The sequence below is a fragment of the Neospora caninum genome, chromosome IX, assembly GCF_000208865.1.
Source record: "Neospora caninum Liverpool complete genome, chromosome IX".
Taxonomy (NCBI): Eukaryota; Apicomplexa; class Conoidasida; order Eucoccidiorida; family Sarcocystidae; genus Neospora; species Neospora caninum.
Window position 1 is genome coordinate 180,905 of NC_018390.1, and position 18,200 is coordinate 199,104.

Below are 18,200 nucleotides of genomic sequence, written 5' to 3' on the forward strand. Positions count from 1 at the left end.
TCTCGTCAAGAAAAGAGAGAGTTTAAGGACAGGACAGAACGCGTCACGCGTTTCCGGGGCGCCTTCTTCCACGTAGACACTACTTCGAACGTCAAAACTGTTCACGCGGATTTACGACGCACAACCCACTTGTCGTTTTCTCGCAGCCTGCTCGACTCCTGGACAGAGTGACACGCCGCACACCAACGACGGGAGCGCGATTCCCTGCAGTGTTTCTTGCGGCGAAAGCCCGGGAACCGGAGTTCACAAACACTCTTATGGCGAGCCGGAAAAGTCTTCGGTTCACACCTTTCTGCACTTTCTTCTCTCACGCACGCGAAATGAACACACTGCTGACACCGGCCAAAACCGCTGCGGTCGCAGAAGCCTCCATTCCCGTGGCAGTCGACGTCAGTGGCTTATCGAGCATGGAGTCTTGCGACATGCCGTCGATATCCCAACCTTCTCCGGCGGCGAACTGTTCGCCTGCGCTTTCAACGAACAAGTCTGCCTCCATGTCGTCCACGAAGTTGAAGGCGTTGTCCATTGGAGAGGCTTCCACAAAGGGGCCATAGCATGTGCGCGCACTCCGCTGCTCAGACGTCAGATCTGATCGCACACGCAGACACACACACAAGCGCGCAGATGAACCCACGGCAGGGGCTGAACGCGGACGGAGAGAGGATTCACGAAAAACGCACGGAAAACATGCGCACGCGAAAAACGTGGGGTGGATGCAGAGAGCCCTGCGGAATCTGGAAGGTTGAACGAGGAACCCGCCGTTACGCGGCATCGGGGCAAGGCGGACCGCCGTCCATCGGATTTGAATTTCGAACTCGAGACCTGCGGACACCCTTTCCTGTTGCGATCTTCCTGGTCCTCGGGGTTCGAGCAGATAGAGACAGCGCGCCGTTGCCGGGGGATGGCGCTCTCTGACCCTCGGGCTGCAGAGAGGTTGGATTTACAGCCCCTCTCTTTCTCTACGTAGCGCTGCCTTGCCGTTCCACGTTTCGCAGTGCTAAAATCGCGTTTTCCTCTCACCTGCACGGGGGCTTCCTGCCAGGAAGGCGGCGCATCCGATGGCGAGGGCGAAGAGCGCCCGGGCACGACGCTTGACTGGGGGATCCGGATGACAGGCATTCATGTCGACGAAACGGCTTCCATGCACGACTATTGAGAGCCGCAGAACAAAACTCAAACCTTGCTGGGAAAAAACGTGAAGCGAGCTTCTCGAACCGCGTCGGCGCTCCAGAGCGGGGTCTTTCCAGGAGATCCTCGCTTGCTATCCACCTGGGGTTTCTTCCAAAGAGCTGTGCGTCGGTGAGAGCGCGTCAAATTGATGGATGAAACAGTTTTGTTGCGACAAGATGTGCGGGGTGGTGTTTCGAGCGGGAGAGATCGACAGCAGAACGGCGGATCTAGCGGAGAGACCACAGACCCTGAGCAGGAACCGCTGTAACTCGTGAATCGTTCTCGCTCCCGTCCGCGAACCGACAAAATCTAGAAAGCACAGCCGTCGCGCTCATGAACGCAAGACAGTCCGGCGCTCATGGGTTACCTGCTGAGACTGTAGACCACACACGGCGGAAAAGATAAAATCGGAAAGTGACTTCGCTTCAGGGACGGTCTGGGTCAGACCGAGCCCACGGGGCTCTATGTGCGCCCTCGCACTGCGGCCTCGGGCTGTCTTTGCTCCGAGTTCCACGCGTCGGCTTATATTCGAAAACACAGGGGGGCCAGGCCGTTTGGCTGGGTTGAGCAGCGGGTTGCGGCTTTCGCGAGAGAAGGCAGCGAGCGAGGAAAACGATAGGCCGCCTTTTCCTTGTGCGGCCGCAGGTCTGCTAGCTTGGCGGCGAGAGGGCCAACGAGACGGGGAGGCGCGCGCCCGTTTTCGCACAGGAAATCGAAGGATTCGAAAAGGAGACCAGACTGAGCACGCCATCCAATGGAACGGCTGGAACTCCAGGTTTTCCCCAAGCGTGTGTGTGAAGAATCAGGTAGTTCACATCTTGTCTTCCAGGCGTGGACTGCGCTGAACCGGGGTTCGAGCACACAACAGCGCACCTCGGAGGGTTTTTCGACGCTCCGGAGATCCCCGTGTGTCTGAGCTGTCGACACTTTTGTTTACAAAAAGGCAGAAGATGCATCAAGAAGGGAGCGCGCAGACCTCGTTCCTCCCTTTGGTTCCGTGACAAAACGCTGTCTGTCAAGGGGAGGTGCCGCCTCCGCTGTGTCTCCGGACGGGTTTTTTCCCTGCGTGTACGTCTTTGTTCCTTCCCCATCGATTTCCCTTTTTCCATTTTGTCCACGCCTTCCTCTACACGCCCCTTCTTCTCGCTTTTCTCGTTCCCGCCGTTCCGACCAAACCGCCGTCTCTCCTATCGCCGCTGTTGCCTGTACCGCGCCACCAATTTCAAACACCTGCTGAGTCTTGGCGCAGCTCTCCGACTTGGGCCTTTCCCTGGAAGAAGGACGAACGCCTCCGTCTTTTCTTTCCTCCACCTCTGCCTCCTCGTTTTCCGTTCCCGGCTTGTTTTGTCCCTTCAACTGCTCGACTTGTCCACTCTCTCGCGGATTCGGCCTCGGCTGTCGCCCATCTTTCGTCTTCAGAGCTCTTTCTTCTTTGCCGTCGTCTTCCTGGACCTCCCGCAAAGAGTCGACGCGGAACGCGCCACGCGGAACTGTCCGAGGTCTCCTCCAAGTCCTCTCCCCGCACGCTCCTCTTTTTTCGGCTCACCACCTTTCCCCCGTTGCTTCGACGCAACGCGCCCACGCTTTTGGCGTGCATCTCTCTCCAGTCTCTTCCCTCGTTTCTCTCCCGTCTCCGGCTTTTCTCTCTCGGCCTTTCGACAAGAAGAAGCCTCCTGGCCGTCGTGCTCGCGTGGCGGCTCTCGATTTTCCTCCAGCCTACGGCGTGATCGCCTGGCCTCTAAAAGCAAACGGCCGAGCACACACTCGCATGCAAACGCCTGCAAAGACACCCACTAGCAACTCCGTGAACAGCCCTGTATCCTTCGTGCAGGTCAGGCGCGTCAACGCGTCCAGTCTCAGTTTCCTTTCGCCCCTTCCCGGCTGCGGCCCGGGAAAGTTGTCCAAACTTTGAACTCAAAAGACACGCGACGGCCGTCTAGGCTCGGAACCAGGCTACCCTCTGTTCCGTTCCGCGCTGACGTCAGTCGCCTTTCTCCCTCCGCACCTGCCCGCAGACGCCGACGCTGCGGGCTCTCTGTCGAACACCCGCGCTCCTTCCCCCTCCGTTTCAACCGGTGTTGCCTCTTTCCCCGCCTTGTCTGCATATCCTCTGGTCATCCTTGCTGCGTGAGAAACAAGTCCAGCAAGTCCTCACCTCTCTTCTTCCTCGCGTTTCCCCTTCCTTCTCTCCTCGCTGAACACGCTCCAGTTCTTCGGTCTCCGTTCCTCCTCACCTTGGCTGTTTCCCGCCTCCCCCACTTCTCCCGCTGTCTTCCTCTGTTCCTCTCCGTCTCCTTCTCTGCGCCTGCTCAGTCTCTCTGTTTTGCTTCTGCCTTTCTCTCCTTGTCGCTTCCCGGTCAACATGATTGGTGCCGCAGGAGCGCAGGAAGACCGGGCGTACAGCCGCCCAGGACAACTCGGCGCGGGCGGGCACGGGGATCTCGGCTATCGCGGCGAACGGCCTGCCGGCGAGGTTCCAAAGACGCTGCACTTCAAACTCGTTCTCCTGGGAGACACGAGCGTCGGGAAAAGTTGCCTCGTTGTCCGGTTTGCGAAAGACGAGTTCTACGAATACCAAGAAAGCACCATTGGCGGTGAGAGAGTGCGAAAAACCGGAGAAACCCGCGTCGCCGTCCGCAGTCCCCGCGCGGCGAAGGCCGCAGCAGCGAGACAGAATTGAAATAAAAGGAGGCTCTCACTCGACCTGAAAGCTCTCGCCTGTGAAGTGCAAAAGGGCCTCGACAAACCTTCCTTGTGGAAACGTAGATATTCCTGAGCAGATTTCTATCGAGACAGCTGTTTGGATGTGCGCAGCGCAGAACGCCTTAATGTGTGCAGTTTCTTTGAACGTCCCGAATCTGAAACCTGCACGCGAGGAAATGCGGGGGTGGCGAGTCTGCATGCGTCGAGAAAACACGCGTGTGCCCTACACGAGTCCGCCGGCGCTGGTTTTCGCGCGGCTCTTGCGTGCAGTGTGGCGCTGTCTCTCCTCTCTGCATGCCTGCAGCTGCCTTCATGACCCAGTCAGTTGACTTGGGAAGTTGCATCGTGAAGTTCGAAATCTGGGACACAGCTGGACAGGAAAGATACCGATCTCTCGCGCCGATGTACTACAGGTAAGCGTTTTTTAGGGTGGTCAAAACTGCTCCTGTTTTTTCTTGGGACAGGCGACGCATACACACAAGGCAGGCGGCAAGGCGGAGCGAGGTTGGCATCTCGGTGCTGTTTGTCCACACGCACATGCACTGTGGTTCGGTCCGGCTTTTTCCTCGACGCGTCTGTCTCGTCTCACGGCTGCCTTTCCCTTCCGTTTCCCGTCTCCCCGCAGCTCTGACGCGTGGCGCCCTGGGTGTCTAGAAACGCGCATGGGGGCATGCGTCTGGGCAGTCGTGTTTCCGGAGCCGTCGGACCTTCTCCGCTTTTGCGTTTTCCTGTGTAGAGGAGCGGCGGCTGCAGTCGTGGTGTACGACATCTCGAATCGCGACAGCTTCCAAGGCGCGAAGTCTTGGGTGCAGGAACTCCAGACGGTCAACGATCGGTCAAACGTCGTCATCGGTGAGCAACGATCGGTCAAACGTCGGGGAGAGAGTTTCCCCCGTCGCTTTTGCTTCTCTTTCCACCCTCACAACGCGAAGGGCTCCAGCGGAGACCGCCGTTCACGCGCCAGATGTGAACCTCACCTTCAACAGCTTTCCAGTGTCAATTTTTCGAGAGAGAAGGTTGGGACCGCTCTCCATGTGTCAAGACTTTACACCCCTTGCTCAGACATCCGCAAAATGCCTTCGCCGGCTGCCTCACTCCAAAAGGCACACGAATGCACATATGCCAAGTCTCTGTACGCCCGTTTATATATATATATGCACGTGTCTAGAAGCATGCAGATGCGTCCATGCGTGTTTGCCTTCTTAGATCGATATCTGTGGAGGGCTACTCTCTTATTCGAGAGCGAGGGCGGTTCGCGACCATGGCAAGACAGTTCTTTTTTTCGTTTCTGGCGAGGATGCGAACGGTGCTGGTGAGAGGATCGATGTGGAAGAGTTGTCTTTTCGAGTTTTTTTATAAACACACTGGCTCCTTGTCTCACCTTGGCCTCTTTCAGCACTCGCCGGGAACAAGGAAGATCTCGGTGCAGAGCGCCAAGTACCCAAACAGGTGCGTCTTCCTCTGTCTCAGGAGGAAAACTTGCCGAGGATAAACGCATGTTCCTTCCGTAGAAGCATGCATATATGTGTGTGGCGAGATGCATCGATGCACATCAACTCCTATCTGTGTGGACATTCGTTTAAAACGATACGTACACATACAAATGTATATATATATATATGCATGCATATATCTATAGGTAGAATCTTTGTATGCAGATGTTTGTATAGATGCGTTAGATGTGCATGCAGGCAAAGGCGACAGTTTACTTCTGTTGGCGTCTCTGCTATGTCGAATTGTCCACTTCGAAAATGGAGCGTACCCGCTTTAATTCATGCATGCATCTGGTGTCTTATGTCGTTACAGGAGGCGCAGCAGTACGCAGATGAGCATGGAATCTTGTTCATTGAGACAAGCGCAAAGACAGGTCACAACGTTAACGAGCTCTTCTACGAAATCGGTGAGAGATCACTGCCAAGACACTGAAACGGTCGTGCGTAACTCTTTACACCAGTACACAGTTCTATCGTGTGCATGCCTCCACAAGCTAGTACAGATACATGCACGTACATGTGTATAGGAATCATATGTGTATATACATTCAAATATGTATGTCTTTCCATGTGCATGCGTATGTGTGTCTAAACATAGTACAGGCTATACGCATGCTTGTCTCTCTGTATATCTGTATCTGAGTGTTGACACGTGGTGTGCACATATGCATGCGGGTTATGTTTCTATACACGCGCAGATTGGCAAGTCTAGCTTTGGATGCAGATGTAGGCATGTTGCCTCTCTCTGTAGAGGCGTGGATCTCGAGTCGATGAACGCTCGGGTGTCTCTCTGTTCCGCTGTTGTCTGTGGCGTGCAGCGGCCGCCCTTCCAAAGTCCCGAAAGGAGCACGATCCGCATGCAGGCTTTCAACTGAACAAGACGCAGGAACAGAAGTCTTCATCGGGATCGTGGTGTGCGTGTGGAGGCAAAAGCAGTTGAGGTTTTCCTTCCTTGAGACGCTCAGCTCTTCGTATTCTGTTCTACTGTGGATTTTCTCTTTTCTTTCCGTCTCACGTCACTTCGCGGCTCCTGCCGTCTCACGTCACTTCGCGGCTCCTTCCGTCTCACGTCACTTCGCGGCTCCTTCCGTCTCACGTCACGTCGCGGCTCCTTCCGGCGCGAGAATTCTTGTCTTTCGTTGTGCTGGCCTTTCAAGGACACTCCCGCGAAGTTCGGCGCTTTTCTCCTTCACAGAACTCGCGAAGTTCGGCGCTTTTCTCATTCACAGAACTCGCGAAGTTCGGCGCTTTTCTCATTCACAGAACCCGCGTCCTCGATCTGCCCTCAACGAGGTGACGACGCTTTGGAGGGCCTTGCGGCCTCTGTGATGCTCGGCGCTTCTCTCTTTTGCGTCTCTTCTTTCTTCCACGGTTCCCTTTTCGTTCGTCTGTGTTTCTCCCTTTTTTCCTCACTTCCTCCGTCTCCATGCTCTCTCTTCCTCGCTCCCCCGGGTCTTTCTCTTCCTCTCTCTCGTGTAGATTTCTTCGCTTCTTTTCTCAAGAGACTCGGTGGCACTCCTCTCCTGCTCTTTGGCGACTCTGTTGGAGCGCACAGGCCGCAGGAGCGCCTGCTTCACAACATCACACTTTGCGTCTCTCCCTCAGTCGCCCGGAAAGGACGAAGCAGAAATCACAACCCGTGTAGAGCCCTTCGAAACGCAGTTGCCGCTCTCACCATCGCATGCAGACACCACAAATGATCAGAAACTGTCGCCTCGATTGGAGAAAGGAGTTGACAAAGTGAAGACGCTGTCACCTTGAGCAAGAGCGCATGCAGGACGCTAAGGATTCGCCAGGCGTTTCCTCCTTGTTTTTCTCTTGAATTCTGCGAGATACACCGACTGACGATTCTCACGCGAAGCTTGCGTGCATCGCATCTGAAAAGCGGCGCGCTCTGGGGCTTGTGAAAGAAAGCTTTCTTCAACTCCTGTGCATGCGGTTAACACCGCGTAGACAGTGGAAAAAAGAGAGACACACACGGTCTGAGTTTTTCAGTTGCAGTGATGTTGACGCTGCGATCGTGTCTGTTTTCTTTCCCGTTTTTTCGGGAGGGTCGGGGCGAAGAAAAGCTTTGAGAGCGTCCACTGCCTTCAGATACGTAAAACATCTGCCATAGCCCGAGAGCAAGAGATAAACAAAATTTGTCCTTCTGCGGACATGATTCGATACGTACACTACACCACAGATGTATATATATATATATATATATATATTTGTGTGGATAGATGCGTAAGGATGCATACACAACTCCATTTATACATGTGTAATTGTGAACTGGGGCGTATGTGGAGATTCGCGAAAGAATGAGAACAGCCTACAGGCCGAAGATTCTTGTGCGCCAAAATGCAGCCAGCCCGCCTTTCGGCAAGCGCGCCGGGTTTGGAACTCGGAGGAAAGTCTCCCCATGCAGAGGCGGGAGACGAGGGAAGAACTCCAATGCAATTTTGAAGATGCCTTTTCGGCTGCGGACGGTCGTCGTCAGCTTTCGATTTTTCGTCGATTCGCGTTGCCGGAGGAGCGGGAACGCTGTCTTTTCGACAGTCTCCTGTGGTCAAAGCTGCGCTTCCAGCGAGCGACAAGTATCGCGGCGAGGTGTATGTACGCTGAGACTCACAGCGCTGTCCAGCAGGATTTCTCCGTTTTTCGGGCGTGTCTTGGCGGCGTTTTCCGCCGAAGAAAACCTTCGAGGCTCCTCTGCATCATCTCTGCGCTTTTCATTTCGTCGTGCCTTTTTACCCGCCGCTCCCGGGTGTACAGACACCCGCGTGCATGCGCCGGTGTCCTGGGAACCAGCCAGCGGCGAAGCGGAAAAAGCACGCGTAAATTCCAAGCCTGACAGCGTAGGTTCCGCTCTTCTTCGCCCGCTCCTTTCGCCTTTTCCCTTTCCGCATCGGTGGCTTTTACGCGTCTCTTCCTCTCGGTATCAGGTTCCTCTCTCTAGCGCGGCTGGCCTCCTCGATCCGACCCTCCTCGCGTTAGGAGCCTGTCTCTCTTCTCGCTCCTTTTGCAACTGTGAGGAACGGGAGCGAAACGCCTCTGTGCGCGTGCTGGTTCAAAGTGCGCGAGTTCGGCCCAGAGAGTTCTCTTGGCTCCGTTCTCTCTTTCTGTTTTTCGAGGACTAAAACACTTTGTGTCCTGCATCGGTCCCTGCCTTTTTTTGTCTCGCGGGTCTCCGAACTCTTTCCACAGAGAAGCCCTCCCCGCTCAAAGAAGCTGACCTAAACAGTTTGGCAGAGATGACGCATCTTTGAATCGACTGTCTAGCCTTCCGGAATGCGCAGTTCTTCCGACTTCCCCAACATCAACAGAGACTGCGACTCGATGCACACATAAGCGCGTACTCCTCGCTACACACATGCACATGCCTGACTCCCAATGTGTATTGATGTCCATAGCACTTCAGTCGTGCGTTTTCGTAGACACCGTTTCCTCTCGGCTCGCTCTTTCTTCTCGCTTCGGATTTTTCACCTTCTCTCGTCCTGCGTCTCCTTTGGCGACTTTTGCTTCTCTCCCATGGCGTCGACAGCCTCACGGCAGAGCCGCAGTGCTGCAGGACTTGCGGGCTGAGAACCAGGGCGGTCCCGTCGTGGTGCGTTTGATTTCGTTTGGAGACAACGAGAAAAGCGACGTCAGATTTTTGTCTCTCTCTCACTGTTCCTCTCCCTCTTTCCCTTTTCTTTGCTCCCTCGCGTTTCCTTGTTGATTTCTCCACTCTCCGAGAGCGTCCGTGACGCCGCCCCTCGCTTCCGCTGACAACCTTTTTTTCGGCGGCGTCTCCGTTGCCTGTGCTTCGCAACCTTTTTCGAAAATGGATGAACTTATTCCAGTTGTGAATCGCCTGCAGGATGTACTCGTTTCTCTCGGGGCGTCGTCAGCGGGCCCTGTCTTGGACCTGCCCCAAATCGCCGTCGTTGGCGCTCAGAGCGTCGGAAAATCTTCGGTTCTCGAGGCTCTCGTCGGTAGAAGTTTCCTTCCTCGAGGCACTGGAATCGTCACGAGACGCCCGCTCATTCTCCAGGTGCCAAGCCGCCTCGAAGCCGCACCGCTCGTCTGCAGACGACCTACCACTTTTTTTCACTGCAGACATACCAAATCTCTCTCACGCACATATATATCTCTTTATGTATATATATATATATATGTACGTATATTTATGTATATTTATGTATATGGGTGCTTCCTTTGCAGAACACACACGTGGAAATTCACGTATGCCTCCCTGGTGTAGACATATATATATATATATATATATATATATGCCAGTGAGACAGTGGAGTTTGTTTCCGTCTCTTTTGCTCTTTCTCTCCGGCTCCTCACCGAGGGCCTCTGTGTTGTTTCTTTCTCGTGTGCCTCTGAGGGGAGACGCGCAGCGATGCGGGCTGTGTGGTCTGCTTTTCAGCTGCAAAATGCGAAGGACATCCCTGAAGAGTATGGCGAGTTTCTGCACTGCCCGTCGCACAAATTCACCGACTTTGATGAAATCCGGAAGGAAATCGAGAGAGAAACCGAGCGCGTGGGCGGAAAGAAGAACATTTCGCCGTCTCCAATCGTCCTCAAGATCTCCTCACCTCACGTCATTGATCTCACTCTCGTCGATCTCCCCGGAATCACCAAAGTGCCTGTCGGGGACCAGCCCACAGACATCGAGGTCCGACACAGACGCCAAATCTCAGTATCGCGCAGGCCTCTCCATGTATATGCGTGTACATACGCATTTATATACAAATATAATATACAAATATCTAGCCGTATATGCATTCCCCATTTGCTGGTCTCTGGTTCACTCTCCGCCACTCAAATCTCAAACGCATATACATATATGCAGGTGTATATGTATGTGTGTGTGCACGCATATGGGGAATTCATATCTCGGAGTTTCGGGTTTCGCGTTCGGAAGCTTTGGTGCGCCGCGCGCGTTTTTCGGGTGGTGACCTTCTTTTGCGAAAGTCTGTCGCTCCGCTCGCCTCAGGCTCAAATTCGAAGAATCGTTTTCCAGTTCATTTCCGAGCCGTCGACAATCATCCTCGCCGTCACGGCCGCAAACACAGACATCGCCAACTCAGACAGGTGCGCAGGCCGGGCCAGCCTGACAACTCTGTTTATTCGATTTGAGTTATACAGTTCTGGATCGCGTATCATTTGTACAGAGACAATATCTACTTATAATGTGAACACAGGCGGAAACAGAAGCGAGAGGAGAGTGGAAAAACTAAGCAGAGAAGACGAGAAAACCACGAGACACGAGCACTGAGGGAAGGGACACGTCGAGATATCTCTCTCTATATCTGTGCATCTCTTTGTCTCTCTCTGTATCTATCGCTATCTATCTGTTTCTCTCTACCTCTCTACCTATGTACCTGCATCTATCTATCTATCTACCTACCTATCCACCTACATCTATCTATTCGCATCTATCTATATCTATCCACATCTATCTCTATGCGTACATTTGCATTGGTGGTTTTCCGGCGAGTGGCTATTTTGCTTTTTTGAACAAGCACATGCTTGTGCGTCTCCCCTGCAGATAGGCAGTCGTATGTGCACATTCATCCATATATTTGGTATCTCAGTGTGGATGTGTTAGTGATGTGTAGGATGCTTACGTATACATGTCGAGGACCGTATTGACGGCTGTTGCTTAGAGACAAACTGGAGAGAGACTTGCGTCTCCAAGAGGCAATCTGCGCTTGGTTTTTAGTTTGAAAATTGCGAGAGAAGCCGACCCTGAAGGCGTTCGGACTGTGGGCGTCGTGACGAAGGTCGACACCCTGGAGGAGGGCGCAGATTGCAGCGAGGTGTTGAGGAACAGAATCATTCCTCTCAAGAGAGGGTAAGAAAACGACGAAAATGCGGAAGAGACGAGGGGGAACGGGGCGGAAGGAGCAACGAAGAAGTGAAGAGGACAAAGTGTCAGCAGCAGCGAGGGGTGAGTGAACGGCGAGGGAGAGTTGGAGATGGGCAAGATTCACGCCGCACGGGAAAAAAGACGACCTCGCTCCCTTTTCACCAAGCCCTCAAACGCCCTCCCCATTTTGTATATCGGCGCTCGTCTCCCGTTTCCATTCTCGCCATGCCTTCTGCCGGTATATTAAACCTCCGTCCTTCCGCTTGTTCTCCCTCTCGTTCTCCCGCCTGTTCTCTCTCTCCCTTCTTTTCCTTGGTCTTGGCCTGCCTCACAGGTGCCGTTGCCCCGCTGCGCTCGTCCAGCTGAGGGGTTGCGTGTCCCCGTCTCCTGCCTGTTTTGTGGCTTTTCGTTTTTTACAAGAAGGCGCGCGCGCGTCCTGGACACTCGTGCGGTTGGGATGCGGTTGTGCGCTCGCTTCCTGCATGATGTTCTACTCCCATTCCTCTTCTCTGCAGCTACGTGGGTGTCGTGTGTCGAGGCCAGCGCCACACAGCGGAGAAGATGTCGATCCGGGAGGGTCTGAAGGAAGAGGAGTCCTTCTTTCGCTCTCACCCCGCATATAGGGCGATTGCGAGCAAGCAAGGAATTCCGTTTTTGGCCAAGTTGTTAAATCAAGTGAGGAATGACGCGAGAAAGCGCCCCAAAGTCGCAGAAGACGCAGCTGCTTTGCCGTCGCTCGGTTTTCTTTGCTTTCGAGCGTCGTGGTTTTCTCGTGTGAAGCCGAATGACAAAGGGAAAGAAGGCGGCGGAGTCTTGTTTTCACTTACTTTGTCCCCAAAGCCGGTTTTTTTCGTTAACTGGAGTGACAGGTAGCGCGGCGACGTTCAGAGCTTCCGGTTGTCTTTCCAGAGTTACCTTCGACTCTGTATTTTTCTCTTTCTAACCTGCACCGAAAACTTCCACGAAAGAAAACTCGTTCGTGTACAAGGCTCGCCCGTCCACTCAACGTGTGCGTGCCCAACGAGGTAGATGCGCCAATCGACGGAGTCTTCTCATACATCACCTTCTCTGCGTAAATCTATTTATATACACACAGCTGGTGTAACTTTCTATCTGTCTATGTAGCAGCGGGGAAGGGTTTTTATTTTGAGACGGGAAATCGGTTTGTGTTCAGTTTCTTTCTCTTTCCTGTTGCAGATGTTGATGAAGCACATCCGCGAGGCGCTCCCAGAGCTGAGAAGCCGCATTTCCCGTCTTCTGCAAAAGACGGAGGCGGAGCTCGCCACTTACGGCGACCCGCTTCTCGAGGCGAAGGCGAATCCAGGCGCTCTTCTGCTGCATTTCTTCTCGCGATTTGCGAGGAACTTCCAGGTAGCTTCGCCTCTCTTCATCTCCACTTCGATCTGCACTCGTCCTCGCTAGAGCGCATGCACCTTCATCCGTCTACGCATCTATACATGTATATATGCATGTATATATACATGTATAGATATCTACTTATCTATACATGTATGTATGTGTGTTGACGTATCCGTAGATGTGAGAATTTATTGAGGGATGCAGTACCGCTCTGTCGCGGTGTGCGTGCGTGTGTAGATGTAGATGCATGCATACGCGTCGATGGCACTATTTGCAGATGCACACATGTCACTTGCCGTGTGTTTCGCTTTAGTCCCGTCGGCAGTTCGTGATTCGATTTCGCTTCAGACTGCCGGGCGTTTTGTGTTGCGGCGTTCTTCCGCGCTTCCCGAGTTGCGGGGGGGCGGTTCCTCTTGGACTCGCCTTCGTTTCTCCTGAAATTTTTTTTGGTCTTCAGGACGCAATCGAGGGAAAACTGCAGGCACACCAGTCCTCGGAGCACCTCATGGGCGGGGCAAGGATCAACTTCATCTTCCACGACTGGTACAGGTTCGTCACGACACGGCTTCACTGCTGGCGAAACTATCCGGGACAAGGCCGCCATCTCTATCTATCTATATCTCTATCTATCTATCTATCTATCTATCTATCTATCTATCTATCTATCTATCTATCTATCTATCTCTATCTATCTATCTATCTATCTATCTATCTATCTATCTATCTATCTATCTATATCCATCTATATCTATATCTATATATATATCTCTATATATCTATCTATCTATATCTATCTATATCTATCTATATCTATCTATATCTATCTATATCTATATCTATATCTATATCTATCTATGTGCATGTATATGTATTCACATAACTGTGCCGATATCTATATGCATGTGTGAATGGAGACGCATGCATGTTGTGCGCGTTTGTGTGGGATATTTCGACTTGTCACGAATGCCTCTCTGCAGTCGAGCGCTGGCCGAGTTCGATCCTCTCGAAGGCCTCTCGGACCACGAGATTCGCACGGCGATTCGGTGAGCGGGACCGAGACAGCATGCGAGAAGGAGGCAGCATGGGAGACAGAGAGAAATAAGAGAGGAGAGAGAAGGAAGATGGCGCGCAGGAAAGCGATACAGAGGAAATCAGAGCAGATAGAAGGACGAGCAGAGACAAACAGAGGCGATCGAAACGAAGACGGTTACCACATGAAACCTGCCGCCGCGATGAAGAGGCCTCGCCGCGGATGATGACCGCTTAAAAAGGCGACAAAGAGACAAGAGCGACTGGCGAGAACTGAGAAGGGTTCTTTGAGGCCATACGCCATGTGTCGCTTTTCTCTCTGTGCGTTCTTCTTGTTGACCACGTGCACGTCAGTCTACTTGCGTTTCCACTGCACCCATTTAGATGCAATTCTTGCATGTGATACATGCGATCTACACATCCCCCAAGCCGCCTGTAACAGACGAACCGGATTCTACTGCCCCTCTCTCTCAACGCAGTCGCAACTCCTCCCAAGCTCCCATATGCGTATATAAATATATATGTATATATATGTATATCTATATATATGTTTATACATGCTTGTACACAGATTTGTATGTGTTTTTTGCTTGCATTTGAATCTGTTTTTCGCGGCGCAGAAATGCGACAGGTCCGAAGGCGGCGCTGTTTGTTCCCGAGGGAGCCTTTGAGATCCTCGTGCGGCGCCAAATTCAGCAACTCGAAACTCCCTCTCTGCAATGTGTGGAGCAAGTAAGAAGACCAGAGAGACGCATGCGTTTACCTCTAGAGACGTTCCTATCTGGACACAAGATGTTTGTGTGTCCGTCGTTTTAGGGAGAACGAGATAGACGGAAGAAGAGAGGGCGGATGCTTTTGGGGTACATGTCGAGATGGGAGACGAGAGGCGAAGGACTCCTGTCTTTGTCTTTTTTCATGCAAGACGCAGGTGTGCGCACAGGCTGCGAGAGACGAAGGCAAGCGAGAAGGAGGGCGCGCGTCTTTTATGTGTTTGCTCTCCTCTGAGGCTGCGACGTGTGTCTTTTCTGGGTTTTTTCAGGTCTACGAAGAGTTGCAAAAAATCGTGGAAAAATGCGAATTGCCAGAGATGGCCAGATTTAGCAGCCTCCGAGAACGCGTGATGGATGTCGTCCGGGGCGTCTTGCGGCGGTGTCTCGCTCCCACAAATCAAATGATTCACAACATCATTCAAGTCCGTCTTTCCTTTCTCTCGCGGCTGTTCTACTTCCCTCGAACCTCTCGCGTTTCGGGGTTCTTCCTCAGGGGCTGCCGCCGTCCTCTCTGGACGTTCTGCTACTCTTTTCCTCTGCTGTAGTCTTGTCCTCTTTCTCCTTCTGTTTCTTCTTCTCTTTCTTCTTCTGTCCGTGGTTCTTTCGGTCTCTTTTTTCTTGTTTAGTTCTTACTTCCTTTCGTGTTTCTGTCTTGTTTCTCTCGGCGTCTGGCCTTCCCGCGCTCCATGCGTCGTGTTTTTCTGCCCCTTTTCTCCAGATTGAACTCGCCTACATCAACACTAACCACCCCGACTTCATGAACAACCGCTTCGGGCCTTCCTCTGGTCGCGAATCGCCTTCTCTCGCTCCCTCCCATCGGCGCCGACCCTCGGCGGAAACGCGTCAACCGTCGCGTTCGCACTCCGGCGGATCGGGCATGGGAATTTCCGTCTTTGCTCCAGAATCCGGCTCCAACTCAGCCGCTGCTCCAGGCCCTCCGCCCAGTCCCCTCCTCAGTAAGAAGAAAAAGGATGCGACTCTCTCTTCCCTCGTGCCCTCGCCACGCTCCAGGCCCAAGACTCTATATATATATATATATGTATTTGTATGTATATCTGTATATATATTTGTGTTTATATGCATGTATATGTATATGTGTATATATGTATGTATATATGTATATGTATATATATATATGTATATGTATTTGTGTATATATGGATGTATTTGTTTATGTGGGCGATATGTGTGTGTAGATGTGAGTGTAGCTGTATATACGCATCTGCAGGTTTCTGTATATGCTGTACAGTGTCAGCCTGCAAGTGCATTTTTACTTGCAACGACTGCATTACGCATAGTCACCAGATATGCATATAGACATGCTGGTGGGTATCCATTTGTGTCGCTTCCTGTCTTGGTCCTCAGCCATGTACTTCTGTCAAAAGACGCGCACACACCGTCGCAAACTCATGTACAATTACTTCATCGATAAATGCACATATATGTGTATATACATATATGTATAGGTGTATATATGCATATATAGGTATAGATATAGGTGTGTAGATGTGAGTATGCATGTCGCTTTTTCGAATTCGCGTTTCCATTCCACCGCGGCTTCTGTGGTTCTTGTCCCTCTTAGCTCCCCCGCCGCTCCTCTCGCAGGCGAATCAAATTGCGGCGGCAGCGGCTGACCCCCCGACTGATCAAATTGTAAGCTTTTTGAAGAAACGGTTTCGTGTGGCGAGTTGTCTCTCTGTCTGTCTGTCCCTCATCCTCGGGGCTAGACGAAGGCGTGGTCTCGTCGCGGTCTCTCATCCTCAACCCGCTCGTTGTTCTGCGGGTTTTCCTCTTGCGAGGCGTCGTCTCTGTGTCTTGTGTCTTCCTCCTCAGACAAGCGCGGGGATGCTTAATCAGGGAGGCTTCTTTGCCTTCCTCAAGGGCGCTAGACCTGCGTCGTCGTTCTTCCCGTCTTCTTCTCCGTCTTCCTCTTCTGGGCAACAAAGTGCTCAGCAGTTCTCAGACCCGAGCTTTCCCGCTGGGGCGGAAACCCCTTCCGCCTCTGCGCTCTCCTCTCAGCGGCATGGCCGCTCGCTGACAGACGGTACTTCTCGTTGATTTTCTCGCGTTCCCAAGTCGCTCACTTGGTTGTTTTCTCGTATGCAGCCGAGTCACACTCTCTCGCGTTTCGGTGGATCTGCGCGTCCTCGGGATTTCCCCCGCAGGTTTTTCCTCTTTTCGTTCGTTCTCTTCATCCGTCTCCGTCGTTTCTTCCGTCCTTTTTTTGTCCCCGTTCTTCTCTTTTCTCCGCTTTCTCCCGCTCGTTTCTTCTGCTTTCGTCAGCTCTTCCGTTTCTTTTCCTTTTGTTTTTCCGTTCTCATTGTCGTCTGAAGAGAAGAAGAAAGCCTCTCTCGCCGTTCTCCGAATGGCACGTCTGATCTCGTTTTCTTTCCTTCTTTTCCGCGAATGTCTGCGCTCGGGTCCCCTAGAGAGGTGGAGACGCATGCCGCGGTTTTGTGGAAAGGAGCGTTCACCGGAAACTGCCTCTTTTTCTTGATTCAGGAGAGACGAACCGAGCTTTCTTCGGCGGCTCTTTCGGCGGGGCTCCTCTCGACCGCGTCCGAGTACGCTTTTGGCACAGGGCGGCGCTCCGCGAAGTGTTGTGTCTTCTTAAACCGCGACTTTCTTTCAAATGTGGTCGTGCGCTCTCGTCTGCTTTCGCTGTCCTTAGTTAGACGTACACCGTGGTCGGGGACTGGTTATCCAGCACATAGTGCTAGTCCTTTCCTGTGTACATCTACAGATATATCTATAGATTTTGTAGATAGACATAGATATAGATATATGGATTTATATGCGTGTACGCATACGAGCCTTTCTGTGTACCTCCCTGTGTCTTCGCCTCTCTGTGTGTCTCTGTACGGCGTTTTCGTTTCTGATCCGGCGTGCTGTGTAGACGCGTTTGTCGCGTCGCGTCGCGTTTCCGTCGAAGCCAGGCAGCTCGGCATCCCTGCATCTTTCTAGTGAGGTCCACGGGCGTCGCTGGAAGCCTCCTTTTTTTCAGGGATGTGGAATTTCTCTCCCGCAAGTTCCGTCAATCGTCGCCCCTTCGGACGTACCGTCTGAACGCGAACAAATCGAAACGGATCTCATCAAGAGCCTCATCTGGTCCTACTTCCAAATTGTCAGGTAAAACCATCATGGAACGCCACACAAAAACGCTTCGTACATCTGAGCATTCACGTGTATGCGGGCCCCGAATAATTCATGCACATCTAAACAGGCATATATATCCGTATATAAATGGATGTCTATGTGCTTATGAATATACATATGCATATATATATATATATATATATGCAAGCAGATTTGGATTTTGTGTGATTTCATGAGAGAGGCAGAATGGTGTCGAGAGGTGAAGAAGGGCTGCGGCGAGAGTGCGTTTGTTTGTTCGTTTCAGGAAAAATGTGTCTGATGCAGTTCCCAAGTCGATTATGTATTTCATGGTAAACACGGCGAAGGATGTGCTACAGCGCGAGCTCGTTGCTCAGCTGTATCGAGAAGGTAAACTCTTTGAAAAGCGAGGTTTTCCGTTTCCTTTTTCAGTATTTCCTTCTCTTTCTTTGTCTCTTCTCTTTTTGTGTGCATGCATGTAAAAATCAAACAGATGCTGTATACAAGAGTATATGCATGTGTACGTGTATGTGCTTATGTGCGTACGTGCAAAAGCACGTCGAAGTATAAGCGTGTGCATGCACTCACGGATGCGTTTTGTGCTTGGATGTTTGTGCGTCGGCATTCGTGTTTTCTTCGGACTTTCTTTCAAACTGTCTGCTCGTGTTGCCTTCCTGTCTACGGATTTGTGTCTCGCTTTCGCCAGAATTGTTTGGT

At 52.2% G+C, this 18,200-nt stretch overlaps 3 protein-coding genes across 3 annotated transcripts in view; 2 read left to right on the plus strand and 1 right to left on the minus strand.

The window, feature by feature from the left end:
- Positions 1-307: 307 nt before the first annotated feature.
- Positions 308-1,123, minus strand: NCLIV_038530 (hypothetical protein; the record flags this gene model as incomplete). Its single annotated transcript, XM_003880762.1, has 2 exons — positions 308-588; positions 1,021-1,123. The coding sequence occupies 2 exons, from the start codon at positions 1,121-1,123 to the stop codon at positions 308-310; spliced, it is 384 nt and encodes a 127-aa protein (XP_003880811.1).
- A 2,409-nt stretch (positions 1,124-3,532) lies between these two features.
- Positions 3,533-6,306, plus strand: NCLIV_038540 (rab22a, member RAS oncogene family, related; the record flags this gene model as incomplete). The annotated part of the gene is made up of 6 exons (XM_003880763.1): positions 3,533-3,764; positions 4,178-4,286; positions 4,610-4,725; positions 5,270-5,322; positions 5,680-5,773; positions 6,185-6,306. 6 exons carry the CDS (start codon positions 3,533-3,535, stop codon positions 6,304-6,306), a joined length of 726 nt encoding a protein of 241 aa, XP_003880812.1.
- Positions 6,307-9,174: 2,868 nt separating this feature from the next.
- The window catches only part of NCLIV_038550 (strain CBS138 chromosome D complete sequence,related), a gene marked incomplete at both ends in the record, with an annotated part of 9,429 nt that continues 403 nt past the window's right edge, over positions 9,175-18,200 (plus strand). The window contains 15 exons of the mRNA XM_003880764.1: positions 9,175-9,384; positions 9,766-10,014; positions 10,336-10,433; positions 11,065-11,196; positions 11,727-11,886; positions 12,409-12,582; positions 13,028-13,119; positions 13,548-13,613; positions 14,220-14,331; positions 14,639-14,791; positions 15,088-15,325; positions 15,952-16,022; positions 17,374-17,498; positions 17,770-17,873; positions 18,190-18,200. The exon at positions 18,190-18,200 is cut by the window's right edge and continues 62 nt beyond it. Coding sequence (XP_003880813.1) covers positions 9,175-9,384; positions 9,766-10,014; positions 10,336-10,433; positions 11,065-11,196; positions 11,727-11,886; positions 12,409-12,582; positions 13,028-13,119; positions 13,548-13,613; positions 14,220-14,331; positions 14,639-14,791; positions 15,088-15,325; positions 15,952-16,022; positions 17,374-17,498; positions 17,770-17,873; positions 18,190-18,200 — 1,995 coding nt within the window. The remainder of the gene's footprint in view (positions 9,385-9,765; positions 10,015-10,335; positions 10,434-11,064; positions 11,197-11,726; positions 11,887-12,408; positions 12,583-13,027; positions 13,120-13,547; positions 13,614-14,219; positions 14,332-14,638; positions 14,792-15,087; positions 15,326-15,951; positions 16,023-17,373; positions 17,499-17,769; positions 17,874-18,189) is intronic.